Source organism: Pinus tabuliformis, chromosome 2_2, assembly GCF_031772625.1.
Source record: "Pinus tabuliformis cultivar Carrire ecotype Pingquan chromosome 2_2, CPIR1, whole genome shotgun sequence".
NCBI lineage: Eukaryota > Viridiplantae > Streptophyta > Pinopsida > Pinales > Pinaceae > Pinus > Pinus tabuliformis.
In genome coordinates, this window is record NC_142300.1 from 1,280,312,298 (window position 1) to 1,280,326,778 (window position 14,481).

Consider the following 14,481-nt stretch of genomic DNA (forward strand, 5'->3'; position numbering starts at 1 on the left):
AATTTCGTCTTAGAATCACCAATTTTCGTTTGCTGAGGAGTTGTGAAAGTGCTAGAGTGAAAAAGAGGCTTCATGAGTGTCTTGAGAGGCTTTATACTTGAATGGACTTTAATTTATGTGTTTTCATACTGATGCAGGAGCATCCTACTCAGAAAAAAAACATGCATTTTAGCAAGCATAGGGTCTTGTGTTTCAAGGGACCTGATTCCCGAAAGAGTGATTAATTATTTATTTTCCTATGTTTTTATGAGGGCTGTATAATAGTGAGGATATTGTAATGAAATCTTCTCGTTAAGAGAGATTTCAAGAATAGTGTGTGAGTTAGAGGAACTAGGAGTTAGTTTCATGATTTTAGGGATTAGATTAGGATATTTAGGATTCAGGTGAAATTATTCAGGATCTGAACCAAAATTGGTTAACATAATCCTTTTGTGTATAATTTGTAAGCCTCGAAGGCTTAAAAGAGAGAGTTAGTGAGAGAGTTAGCAGACAGGAGGGTTGGATTGTGAGCCTATGGGCATTGAAATATTTAGGATTCAGGTGAAATGATTCAGGATCTGAACCAAAATTGGTTAACATAATCCTTTTGTGTATAATTTGTAAGCCTCGAAGGCTTAAAAGAGAGAGTTAGTGAGAGAGTTAGCAGACATGAGGGTTGGATTGTGAGCCTATGGGCATTGAAACGAGAAAGGCCAACTGAATGTAAATCAGGCCATTGAGTTTATGTATATACAGATTTTAATTAGCAAATAGAAGTTTCATATCTTCTGAGTTAATATTGGTTGAGGGTCTATATATGATCTGTCTGTATGTATGGTTATCCGAAGGATTTGTCTGTGTATTTGTGAATAAGGAGGAAATCCCATAATGACTGTGTGTATATATCACAACGCTTGTGACTATGCTTGAATATGGTTCTGTAACAATGGATGTGAGAGTTTTGACATATAAATGAATGTGTATGCAACAATGATAATGGTGGAGAATCGATTGAGAGTTTATTGGGTTTGGTTCAGGAAGTAATGTGAACTTGATTCTGTAGGAAGGGCTATTTGAGATCAGTGTGATTCCGTTGGAAGGAGTTCGAAAACTAAAAGCGGAGTGGATTCAAAGATCCGTATGCACTATCAAATGTTAGATAATCAGGTATAGTGGCAAGGTAGAGTAAAGAAATTAGAGAAGTCTCGACACACTGTTTCTAAGCGGAGAAAGGAGTTGGCAGAGTTGAACTTGGTAACAAGTCGATCTAGAGGTGAGAAGGAAATTTAGTGGAAGCACCAAGTTTGGTGGAAGAGTGGAACCACGACGAAGTGGAATTGTGATTAAGTGGATTTCAGAGTAAGTGGAATCTTGAGCAGTGGAATGGTGAGTTGGTGATGGAACTAGGTGATTAGTAACTGGGGAGGTTAGGAGTGTATGGATGTTTTGATCGTGGCTGAAGGCCTACACTAAATCCTAGCTGTCGATCTCATTTTGAAATGCTTACATCACAGTCAACTGCGGAGGTTAAGTTGTTTGGTAATTCGTGTGCTAGTTGAAGACCCGCGGGCCGTAGATTTGATGACCTCCTATATCCAACGGGTATTGGGTCATAAAGTGATCGGATGTTAATCTCAAAATGGACACGAACTTTTATAGACCAAGGATTGTATTCCTTATCGTCTCCATAAGGGCAGTTAAACATTGTGCAAGTAGCTCGTGGGATACCGTTACTAACCATTGGATCAAGTGTGTCTTGATCAAATGGTGGAGGATTGATGATTAGGTTGGTTGATCAGGTGTAACATCAACCATCGGATTGAATGGTAAGATAAACGACAGAGATTGAAACCGATAATACTTGGGCCTAAGCGGACCTGAGAAGTTTATGGACGCAGGTTTTTTTTATTTGGGGTCCAAATTTGTGCATTTGGAGTGGGACCAATGTTCATTGGAGGATTGTGTGTTAAAGTGTTGTTTGGTGATTTGTCGGGATTTTGTTAAAACCACCAATGTAAACGCTTATGATTTGTATAGGTGGGCCATAATCCACAGGTTCACAGTAAGATTTATGAAATGAAGGGGAGATTGCCTCTAGGCAGTTTCCTCCTGCATCAAGTGGTATCATAACAGGGAAAGGTTTCCTGCGAGGAGAAAGAATATTTTGCGTGAAAAGGAATAGGTAAATTTTTTGAAGAAACTCAGAGCAAGAACGAAACAGTGAAAGAAAATTCAGTGAAGGAGTAATTGTTGCTGACAGTTAGGCTTCACCAAGATAAAGGTAGGAGATTGAAAGAAAGAATCAGATTCTAAATCTGATTGATAGTAGCTAAATGTTGAAAATTTGCGCAGTGGAAGTATGAAGATCTACTAAAACAGATTTGCAGGAGTGGTGAGATCCTAAAGACAGGTGATGGTATGCAAGTTTGTTTAATGATTAGCAGAAATTGAATGAGTGAAATTTTGGAGCAGGATTATAGTAGTTAAACTGTAAGAGGGACTTTTGCAAGTTCTTGAAGTAGCAGAGTTTGAAGATACAGCTGAAGGCTGGATAAAAGAACAATCCATTCAAAGTGCAGGTGAATGGGGGGACAAGATCAGACAGAGATCTTGAAGGTGAGATGATATGTTTTTATTTTAATTTGATTTGAATATTGGAGAGTTTGTGGTCTTTATATTGATGCACAGATAGCAGCATAAGAAGGTGAGAAGATTGCAGCTACCTAGAGTAAGGAGTGCTCAATTGGTTCCAGAGGAAAGAACCAAAGAAATGCTAACAGACTGAGCTTAGAGGAGAGAAGCTCAATGAGGCATATGTAGCAAGACGAAGACTTGTTACTATAGAAGTATTGTTGTAACTCACAAGAAGATCATAAGGGAAATTCCGCAGAGGATGTGGGTAGAATTGCTAAGTAATGAAGGAAGCTGATAAGACTTTCTAAGTGAAGAAGAGCTGGTTAGAACCTAAATGTTCCAGCTAAATATTGGAAGAAAAGGACAGTTTTGTTCTTAGAAGTGCAGATGAGTTGAAGCCTAGAAGGAGTAGAGAGAAATGCTCAAGGAGGTTCCAGACAGAGAACCAGTACTTGCCAAGAGACCAAGTCTAGAGGAGAGCTTGGTGAGGTAAGTGGCAGCAAGAAAGACTTACTGTTGTAGAGGCTTGCGTGAGTCATAGTGAAGTGAGTGAGGAACTCATAGAGATGGAAAGGATGATGACTAGTGACATTCATAGCAAAGGTTCTAAAAGAGACCATAGTAGAGGACAAAAGAAGAAAGACTCCAAGGAAAATGGCATGAGAATGAGTGACGAAAAATATGATAAAGAAATGGCCGAGATAACAGTTCAGCTTGAAGTATTAATAGAAATGTTGCAGAGAAATGAGATGGACCAGAAATATGGTTATGTCATGAGAAATAAAGTGAAGTGGTAGAGGCTACAAGAGAAGAGGAACCAATAGGAAAATATGCAGTTAATAAATGAGGTGAGGGAGCTTGAACAGATTATAGATGTCAAATTGAAGATAGAGAAGCTCAAAGGAGTTGAGCTGCAACAAAAGGAAAATGCTAGAGAAGGTTTTGAAGTTTTGGTATGTGAACCAAAACATGTACCATTACTCTTTGAAAGTAATGAAGAGACAGAGCAGTCGAATCATATGAATGATTCAAAGCAGCCAGAAGACTGGATGGCTGAAGCATCAAATGAGACCATAAGGTCTTGTGTTTTTAAAACTGATAATTTGTGTATGGTTGCAGGTTTGGAAGAAGATAGGCAGTCTTTTAAAGCTATCAAAAACATGGAAGAATACCTTCCAGAAGATGAAAGTTTTGAAGCAGAGTATGACAATGAGACTGGAGAAGAAACAGTTCACTACAGTGAACAAGTGCAGAGAGGCATCATTAAAACAGATGGTGTGGAAAAGAGACTTGCTGACAGTCTCAAGAATTCTTTGAGTTTGAATCAACCTACTAATGTGCTGACAGAGGAGTTAAAGGAAAGATTAGAGCAACATACTGAAAGGTTTCCAGAGGAAGAAGAGGCACAAAGGCCTTATATTTTTTATTTTGATAATTGTCTTATGATTTCAGATTTTGTTGCAGAAACTGGAACATATTTGGCACAGGTGGACAGCCAAATGAAAGAAGAGAAAGAACATCTACTGAAAGATGTTAAGGAAGATTTAGCAGAGGAAGAAGGATCATATGATGATTGGTCAATAGCAAATGAAGAAATGGAAGATTGTGTAAAATTTCCAAATTTTACTCCAAGTAAAACCATTGAGTTATATAGAGAGTTATACCTTCAAAGGAGAAAGCTAGAACAACAGAGGATAAATATCCAGAGTAAATTGTTGATGAAGGATGACAAAGAAATTGTCATAAATGATAGTCAAGAAGAAGTTGACAGGTACAATAAACAGAAGCAGAAAATTCTCTTGAAGGACAATATGGCAGTAACTGAAAAGGTGCAAAAGTCTATACAAAACAATAATGAACAAGAGAGTAAGGATAAAAAGGCGGCAGTAAAAATGAAACTTCAGCAATTAAGAGTTGAAGGCAATCAGCAGAGAGAGGATATACTAGAAAAAGAAATTGGGTTCGTATGAAGGTTAATGATGAAAGTGTCTCAGAAGAAGACAAAAGCAATAAAGAAAAGAAGCAACAACAAGAGGAAGACAACAACAGACTATGAAAGCATGGCAAGTGGAGCATTGCAGCATAAGGTATGGAGACCTAGAGAACAATAGAAGACAACAACAACAATAGAACAACAGACAAGCAAAGACAGATTACAAAATAAAGTCTGGGATCCAGGAGGAATCAATTATCCATAAGTCTGGGATCCAGGAGGAATCAATTATCCATACTTATGACCAAGAGGTCATAAAATTTCTTACCTGGGGAGTCTGATGTAGGAGCATCCTTCTCAGAAAACCACTGTATTTTAGTAAGCATGGGGTCTTGTGTTTCAAGGGACCTGATTCCGTAAAGAGTGATTAATTATTTATTTTCCTATGTTTTTATGAGAGTTGTATAATAATGAGGATATTGTTATGAAATCTTCTCGTTAAGAGAGATTTCAAGAATAGTGTGTGAGTTAGAGGAACTAGGACTTAGTTTCATGATTTTAGGGATTAGATTAGGATATTTAGGATTCAGGTGAAATTATTCAGGATTTGAACCAAAATTGGTTAACATAATCCTTTTGTGTATAGTTTGTAAGCCTTGAAGGCTTAAAAGAGAGAGTTAGTGAGAGAGTTAGCAGACAGGAGGGTTGGATTATGAGCCTATGGGCATTGAAACGAGAAAGGCCAACTGAAAGTAAATCAGGCCATTGAGTTTATGTATATACAAATTTTAATTAGCAAATAGAAGTTTCATATCTTTTTTGTTAATATTGGTTGAGATTCTATATATGATCTATCTCTATGTATGGTTATCCGAAGGATTTGTCTGTGTATTTGTGAATAAGGAGGAAATCCCATAATGACTGTGTGTATATATCACAATGCTTGTGACTATGCTTGAATATGGTTCTGTAACAATGGATGTGAGAGTTTTTACATATAAATGAATGTGTATGCAATAGTGATAATGGTGGAGAATTGATTGAGAGTTTATTGGGTTTGGTTCAGGAGGTAATATGAACTTGATTCTATAGGAAGGGCTATTCGAGATCGGTGTGATTCCGTTGGAAGGAATTAGAAAACTAAAAGCGGAATGGATTCAAAGATTCGTATGAACTATCAAATGTTGGATAATCAGGTATAGTGGCAAGGCAGAGTAAAGAAATTAGAGAAGTCTCAGCACACTGTTTCTAAGCAGAGAAAGGAGTTGGTAGACTTGAACTTGGTAACAAGTCGATTTGGAGGTGAGAAGGAAATTTAGTGGAAGCGCCAAGTTTGGTGGAAGAGTGGAACCACGACGAAGTGGAATTGTGATTAAGTGGATTTCAGAGTAAGCGAAATCTTGAGCAGTGGAATGGTGAGTTGGTGATGGAACTGGGTGATCAGTAACTGTGGAGGTTAGGAGTGTATGGATGTTTTGATCGTGGCTAAAGGCCCACGCTAAATCCTAGCCGTCGATCTCATTTTCAAACGCTTACATCACAGTCAACTACGGAGGTTAAGTTGTTTGGTAATCTGTGTGCTAGTTGAAGACCAGCAGGTTGTAGATTTGATGACCTCGTATATCCAATGGGTATCGGGTCATAAAGTGATTGGACGTTAATCTCAGAATGGACGCAAAATTTTATAGACCAAGGATTATATTCCTTATGGGCTTCGTAAGGGTGGTTAAACATTGTGCAAGTAGCTCGTGTGATATCGTTACTGACCGTTGGATCAAGTGTGTCTTGATCAAACGGTGGAGGATCGCCGATTAGGTTGGTTGATCGGGTGTAACATCAGCTGTCGGATTGAATGGTAAGATAAACGATGGAGATTGAAACCGATAAGACTTGGGCCTGAGTGGAACCAAGAAGTTTATGGATGTGGGTTTATTTTATTTGGGGTCCGGATTTGTGCATTCAGAGTGGGACCATCGTTCGTTGGCAGATTATGTGTTAAAGCGTTGTTTGGTGATTGGTCGGGGTTTTGTTAAAACCACCAATGTAAACGCTTCTAATTCGTATAGGTGGGCCATAACCCATAGGTTTACGGTAAGATTTATGAAATGAAGGGGAGATTTCCTCTAGGCAGTGCCCTCTTGCATCACATACCCTCTTTCTAAAGTTCCTGTGATTTGCAAATTTTCATAATAATGCTTTTTTTGACTTTCTGACCTTTTTGCTCTTGACAGGTGGATGATGCTTTGGCAATCTTGATTTTGACTTTGTGCTTGGGATTATTTTGGAAATAGACTTGAGTATGCAGCTAAAAGTAACTTATTACATATAATAGACATAATATTACATAAACAAAAATAAAAATTATTACATCTGTTTGCAGTTCTAATTTACAAACTTGGGATAAAATCCCTTCTTGAAATCAAATTTAGGGCTTTCAGTAACTATGGTTACATGCTTTGGAAAGCTTTATTTAACTGAAAAAGACATTATTTGCTTGACTCTCATATTTTGCTGACCTTATGCAGTGAGATGGTGATTTATTGGACCTTGGAAAAATAAAACCTAGGTGACCTAATGGAACCTCAAATGACTGAATTTCAGGTGGATTTGATTGATATAAAATGTGATGAAATGAGCCTTCATGTTCAATGGTAACCCGGAAGACACATGAAGGAGGGCCAACAAACACAAACTTTTGAGAGGGAAAAGTGATTTTGGACTTTGGACTACCATCAGTGAACAAATTTTTTCATGATGACCTGAGTGGAATGCAAAAAAAAAATTCAAACAGGACTCTAATATGATATAAAAGAGAAATTTTGATCATTGGTGGCAATATGCAAACACTGACTCTAACACCTTGTTTGAGGCATTTACTCAAGGACAAACATTCACTTAACTTGAGTGGTATGTGGTTCATGTTTTGCATTTCCCTATGGTATAGAGAGCTATTTTCCAAAGAATTATGTATGATATGGTTTAGTTACCTAAGACACATTGGGTCAAAATTGATTAATTTTACTTGAGAGAATATTGTACCAATAGTCATTGTGATAGTTAAATACACCCCTTATCAATTCACAAATCGATTTGTCTCTCTACCTCATTATTGATGATGTGTAATATATATATATTTTTTTGGTATATGATCTGTCAAATTATCCAAAATACTATTTTACTTATGATCTAAATTTTCTCACCTTCTACACTCTTGGGCTTTCCGGGACTTTTATCTCTATCTCTCCTCCACTTGTTCTAAGGTTTCCATAATTGTTACTTAATACTCGATTTCTATTTTATCTCCATTTGTTTCTCTACTTAGTTTGATAATATTGTTCGACTTTGTCCCATATTTACATTTGATTATTCATTGGACCATCTTCTTCTTGAAGGGACTTCATAAGAATTAATTGTGGTAGAGGTAATTTTCTTAATTGAAGTCACTTTGTTGATACATACCCACGTTACTTCTTATTCTTATTTTTATTTTATGTTTCCTGCGTTCAATTATTTTGAAGCAACACATTTTAATGTGAATATCACCAAGAGTTGATGCGTTCAATTTCGGTAGATTTAAGGAATAGATGCTGTACCTCATTAGGATTTACCATTCACAAATCTAATGAAGTGCCTATAAAATTTCTTGATGACGTTTTTGTTGGAGAAAAAATATGCAGTTGTCTATAACGCGACTTTTTGAAAGCCTTTCCGGCGGGTTTTTCCAGTTGAATTCCGGCAGGAATTTATTGGAATCGCAAGTTTGATAGCTAGTTTATGCACAATGAAAGCGTCCCAGGGGTTTTCCAGGGTGCTGAATCTAAATATGCAGTTAAAAAACCATTTTAACTGCAACAAATCAAGATTTAACCTCAATTTCTTCCACCGGATTCCGTCACCGGAATCTCCAAAAAGTCGCATTATAGACAACTCCAAAAAATATTTGTTCGTTTGTGCTCTTGATTCATTTTGTTTAAAGATAACATTCCCTAATTTTCTTTAACAAAGTTGAGAAATCATTTCAAAGACGCATCGAATATGTTATGATCATTCCCATTTTCTTCTTGTTTCTTTTTAAGGCTCAACCAAATCAACTTCTTTTAGAAAAGAGTAAACTGGGGCAAATTATGTCAACGCCTAGTTAAAGGCTATCATCTGTTAAGAGGTAAATAATCCCTAAGTTTCCTTTCTAAATTGGGTAACGAATATAATGCTTATTTTGAGTTCTTTCATTAGGTTTAAATTATAATTATTTTGTATGCATATTTTTTGTAATCTACTCAGAAGATGAATTGAAAAGATAATAATAAACTCTACATTGCTTATTTTTTTTATTAATTTTACTTCTTATTTTAATAAATCTAATTAAATTTAAAGATAAAACTAATCATAGTTGCAATTAAATTAAATGAATAATTTCATAATCAAATTAACGATCTATATATCTCTTACCTTCTTTTTTCACTTAGTTTTTTTAATTTTTTCTTTCCTATAGTTGATCAGTTACTCCACATCCTTTATAAGTGTTCAAGTTTGGATCTTGCTATGGGTTATTTACTCTGAGAACCATTTTCATTCACAATATATTAAAGAATACCCATAATTTTACTATATATTTATCAATATCTCCGAAATTCTTTTTATTGGACCTTCTTTCAATACATCTTTCCAATAAAAAACACTATTTTTACTAGATCCCATCCCCCCTTTCCCCCCAATATCTATATACCCCCTATACTTTGAATGCCCTCCAATACCTGAAATATATTGAATTATTATTTTTACAATTTAAAAGCCCTTAATGAATGAATGTGATAAGATATTAGTCAAACAGGTAAAGCCCCTATGCATATCCCTTTTATATTTACTAATAACAAAGTGTGATAGTTATAATGAAGTATCTCTATGTATCCCTTGTTAGCCCCACCTTGTCACATCTCACTTAGGGAAAGCCTTTTGCTTCCTTTCTACCTTATGTCATTTAGGGAAACCCTTTTCCTCCCCTAAAAACAAAAATTGAAATTTGTTCTTCATAAATTTCACCTTGAGGCTTATCTATTATCTCATTTACCTAGATATTTTAAAAATTTTAATGAGAAATTGTCCCTAACTATGATCTACTAATTTTGTCACAAATAAAATAAAAAAGGCAGTGTACCTTCCAACAAGGATCTCGTTGTGAGCAATTAGAGAGATGTTCTACAAAATAAATTTACTACTTACTAATCCACCTATTTAATGTGTGGGAAACCAAAGCTCTATGTATAAATAAGAAAATAATGTGTGAGCTTAAATCAATTAAAAAAAGGAAGTGCATAAGAGTGTTAAAAAGAAATTGCAAAAGAAGGTTAGAAACGCATACTATGGGTGCGAGATAGCATGCACATATAAAAGAAACTTGTAAAAACACATGATTTGCAGACCATAAAGATAGAACACAATTTTGAAATGCTAAAACTGCACATAAAGAAAGATGATGAGAGAAAATCAAAGGGTGAATGCATGAAGATGGGTTACACTTTTGGGCCAAATGTGTCAATGAAATTTCAAAATTTTCCTCTTTTACCGAATTGAAGCCCTTAAAATTCATATAAGCATTGTCAATTTTGATTTGGAGTAAAAATAAAATATGTGGAGAATTATGTTTTTGTCCTAATGATATTTTTTGCAATTTTTTTTTCTTCATATAATCTGTTATCACTCAAGATTTTTTTTTTAAATTGTTCACCTCATTTCGATTGTTTGTCAAAGGGTTGGTGTCAATTTTGGGTCTAGTCTTTGCATCTGGTTTTAGAGTCTAAATAGTTTGAATAGGAGTCTTGTTAAGAGTATTGTTGGTATGCGTAAAGGGGTCAATTCTCTGTCTTAGTCTATCATTGGTCTCACATCTCACATGGATATCATATGTCCAAACTCGTTTCAAAGCTGAAATTGTCTAGGTGATTTCGCAGCACATAAATCCCTTTATCAGATTCGCAGCGCAACATGTTTTAGGTGATTTCGTAGCGCATAATTCATATTGCGCTACGAAATTGGGGATTTGTTTGAATCCATAGCCAATATTTCGCAACCGACAAAGCACCATATCAGAAAGTCCACCTAGTAATTCTGTTGGGTTTTTCTTTGGATCAACATCACCAGACAACCATGGGGGAACAATGGCATCCTCAAAGCTTGCATCTTCTCTTCATGGATCATGTCTTGGCAGTGGCAGTTTTGCTGGAAGTAGTTCGCCAGTTGGTTCCATGCCAAAGTCTTTTCCTCCTTTTCAGCATCCAAGTCATGAACTTTTGGAAGATCATGGTTTTAAATAATACATCACTGTCTGTGTCTCAATCTCAAGCGACTTTGTTCATCGAGGATGCCTTAGCTAATCTGAGCGTAGGGCAAGATTACGATGGAGAACTAGGAAAAGAGGCCTATGAACTAAGCTGGCTGCGACAAGGTGGGAATTTATCTCAGTCGCCATTCAAGGATGGACTGGATCGACCTACATATCCACCAGAAAATTTTCGTGCAGCTGTTGATCTCCTTTTTCTAGAAGGAAATTCTGGTCTTATCCTTGCAAAAAGAGCAATTTTTCTTTATTACTTATTTGATCGCCATTGGAATGTTCCTAACACGGATTGGAGAAATATAGTGGATGATTATGCTGGAACCTTTGGCATCACCAGAAATTTAGTTGTTGAATCATTAGTCTTTTATCTATTGGATGATAATACAGAGGAGGCCTGTCGTCTTCTTCCAGAAATTGTCAGTCCGACTACACATCCGAAAGTGGCACGTGTTTTACTTGAAAGGCAAAATCCAGATGCAGCTTTGATGGTCTTACGTTGCTCTGGACATGATGGCCAGTTTGGAATCACAGATTCAGGCTTCCAGAGGGCAGGTGTAGTTGCTCTTCCTGAGGCTGTGACGGCTGTCAGAGTCAGGCTTGAGTGTGGACTTCTAACTGAGGCTTATCTTTATCAGAAAACACACTGCCAACGAGTCAGAGCAGAGCAAACAAAACATCGTCAAATGACAGCTGGAGTACGTGGAGCAGAAGATATGATTAGGTGTCGGGATTGGCTTACAGAAATGGAGATTCTAGTGGGTGAGATATTCTGGTTATGTATTAGAAGAAAATTAGTGGATAGGATGATTGAGTTACCTTGGAACAACAATGAGGAAAAGTTCTTGCAAAAGTGCCTTTTAGATAGAACTGTTCAAGATCCTTCATCTTCTGCTGGAAATCTTCTAGTTGTGTTTTTCATCCAACGATGTCGTTACCCTGAAGCATATCAGATTCATAAAAGGCTTTGCGACTTGGAACAACAATCTATATCCCAAAGTATTGATAAGAAAATGGTCGAGAGAATTGAAATTGCGTGTGAATGGAGAATGCGGTTGATTGAAAAATGTATTGAGTTGCTACCAGAAATACAGCATCGAGATCTAAGAAGTGGAAATATTTCTGAATGTCCTATTTCTCCTTTAACAGGAGAGCAGTACCAACCTTTTGATATGGAAATAGAGCAAACAATATTTTCCGTTGTTTCCAATCCATCTGCTGACCAAATATTGTTGATATTTGAGCCATCAGTTGCATATCTTATCATATATCAGGATTTTTGCTGTGTATTCAGTATTCCAGTCTCATTTTCAAGGGAATCATTTCATAGCTGCCAGCCCTGTTTTTGGTTGCAATCAAGAAAGGAGTGAAAAGTTTGTTTTCTTGCTTTCAACTAGAGATGGAGGCCTTGGTATTAACCTTTCCACAACAGATGTGGTCATTTTGTATGACAGTGACTGGAATCCACAAGTTGATCTACAAGTCCAGGATCGTGCACATGGAATTGGACAGAAGAAAGAAGTTCAATTTTTTCCGCTTTTGTACAGAGTACACTAAAAAGGAAAGGATCGGAAAGGCTTCTATCTATGGGAAATTACACGCTCTATTATTGTGAAAAGTGGTGATGATTGCAGGCAGGAGCATCTTGTTGTGCGGCTTATTTCTCATTTCTATGATATTTTCTAGGAGGCAGGGCTACCGCTTTGGTTGCGTCCTTATGAAGTTCTTGTTACTTCTTCGTATACTGCTTTGATCGAAACGATTCCAGACACAGCATCATTACATGCTATTAAAAGCAGGCATCCAAACATCACAAGCTTGCGGGAGTTATTTACAGACAAATACAAGGAAAACTCACCTTCTTTCAAGCTTGCTCAGAGAAACTTTGTTGAGAGCATGGCTGGATATTCCATATTGTGCTACCTACTTCAGGTGAAAGAGGTAATGGATTCTGATGCAGAGGGTAGTTCGAGCGAGTTCTTCGACTATTTCAAAGTTCTATGCATTCAGGGATTTTTGACATGTAGAAAACATGCAGAACAGATCATATTACTGGTTGAAATGTTGCAGGACTCTGGTTTCCCATGTTTTAAAGGTGGACCAAAAACAATACAAAATTTGCGAAAGCGCTTTCATTTAAGTTTGACAGAAGAGCAATGTGTTTCTTTGGTTCTCTCTCTCATCAGCAGCAGTTTAGATGCCTGGCGATCAAGGCAGTATGATTATTACCAACGTGTGTTGAATGGTATCTTGTGAGAATTTATATTGCTCGGGCGCATTTCATTCTCAAGTTTCTGTTTTCCGTTAGCCATCTTTGTTGAGGAGCTTTTGCTTCACCTTTAGGAGGATACAGTTATCTTGAAACGAAACAGCCTTCACATAAAGAACGGTTATTTCCTAGCAGTGCTCGAAATCAAGGCACAGGACTGTGTTTTTGAAATTACACAGCAATTTCGTAGCGCGCTACGAAACTGCTGTAGCTGCATATTACAATTGAGTTGATCAATTATGATTGACAAAGCGGAAAATCTTTTTGAAAGGTTTTGTCATCACACAGGTACATGGGAAAGGCTTACAGCACATCAAGGACGTGGCAGTCTGCTCCATTTTGGGTAATTAAAGGATAAAAGGCATGCTTCTTTGGATTTGAACATTTTGAGGCAAACCGAGGACCGACAAACAGGGGCAGTTTCCTATGTTTCAGGGCATTGGAAAACATGTGATATCGAAGAGCAACATGAAGCATTAAAGGTCCATCACAGCCACCGCCAGAATGGAACCAGATGTCAGAGAACGAAAATGATTGTAGACCAAGGCTGTTATGGAATTAGAGTCCTATTTGATTTAGAAGTCTAGAAGATTTAGTAGAATTAGAATCTTAATTGTTTTAGGATTCCAGAGCTGTCAATTAGTAGTCAGTTGTAATTATTAGTTAGTTAAAGTGTTAGTAGGTGTCATCATAGGCAGAATTGGAGTTCCCCTCACGCTGGAGGAGGAACCTCAGTTAGGTGGAAGAGCTCTATATATAGCTGAAACAGCAATGTAATCAGGGTTGGAAATTTTATGAACAAAGCTTATATTTGGGTTATGTAAAGACTCACTTTCAGTAATATAATTTTGGTTTTACTTCTCAGGATTCATGAAGGATTTTTCATATTCAGAATGTGTGATGTTGTCTTCTTCTTAGTTTTGTTTACAGTGGTATGGATGTATAATCACTCAGAATTCACTGAATGTGCTCTGATTTCCTGTATGCATCTATAAACTGTGTGGTTCCTTATGAGTGTATATTCTGAATATTCAAATGCTGAATGCCCTGACTTCCATGTAAGGTCAAGATCTTTGTTGTATTGAAGTGTTGTTGACTCCATAGGCCCAATGGATAGTTGTTTAGTATGTTTCCAGCATTCATATTTGTTACAGTTGTTTCACAAGAGTTAGCCATCTTATCTTAATCAAAATCATTAACCCATCTAGAGAGAGCCCTCTCAGGTTGAGGAGGCTAAGCCTCAGCCTAAAGTAGGTTTGAAATAGTTACTTGAAGTCTTCCTGGTCTGCAGCCTTCCAGGGCTTGATTTTGAGATAACATAATCTCTCAATTTTC

The 14,481-nt window shown here is 36.8% G+C and overlaps 1 protein-coding gene across 1 annotated transcript; it reads left to right on the forward strand.

The window, feature by feature from the left end:
• Positions 1-10,690: 10,690 nt before the first annotated feature.
• On the forward strand, positions 10,691-13,133 carry LOC149198151 (E3 ubiquitin-protein ligase HOS1-like). Its single transcript, XM_089408939.1, has 2 exons — positions 10,691-12,163; positions 12,564-13,133. The coding sequence occupies exons 1-2, from the start codon at positions 10,691-10,693 to the stop codon at positions 13,131-13,133; spliced, it is 2,043 nt and encodes a 680-aa protein (XP_089265065.1).
• Positions 13,134-14,481: the final 1,348 nt, after the last annotated feature.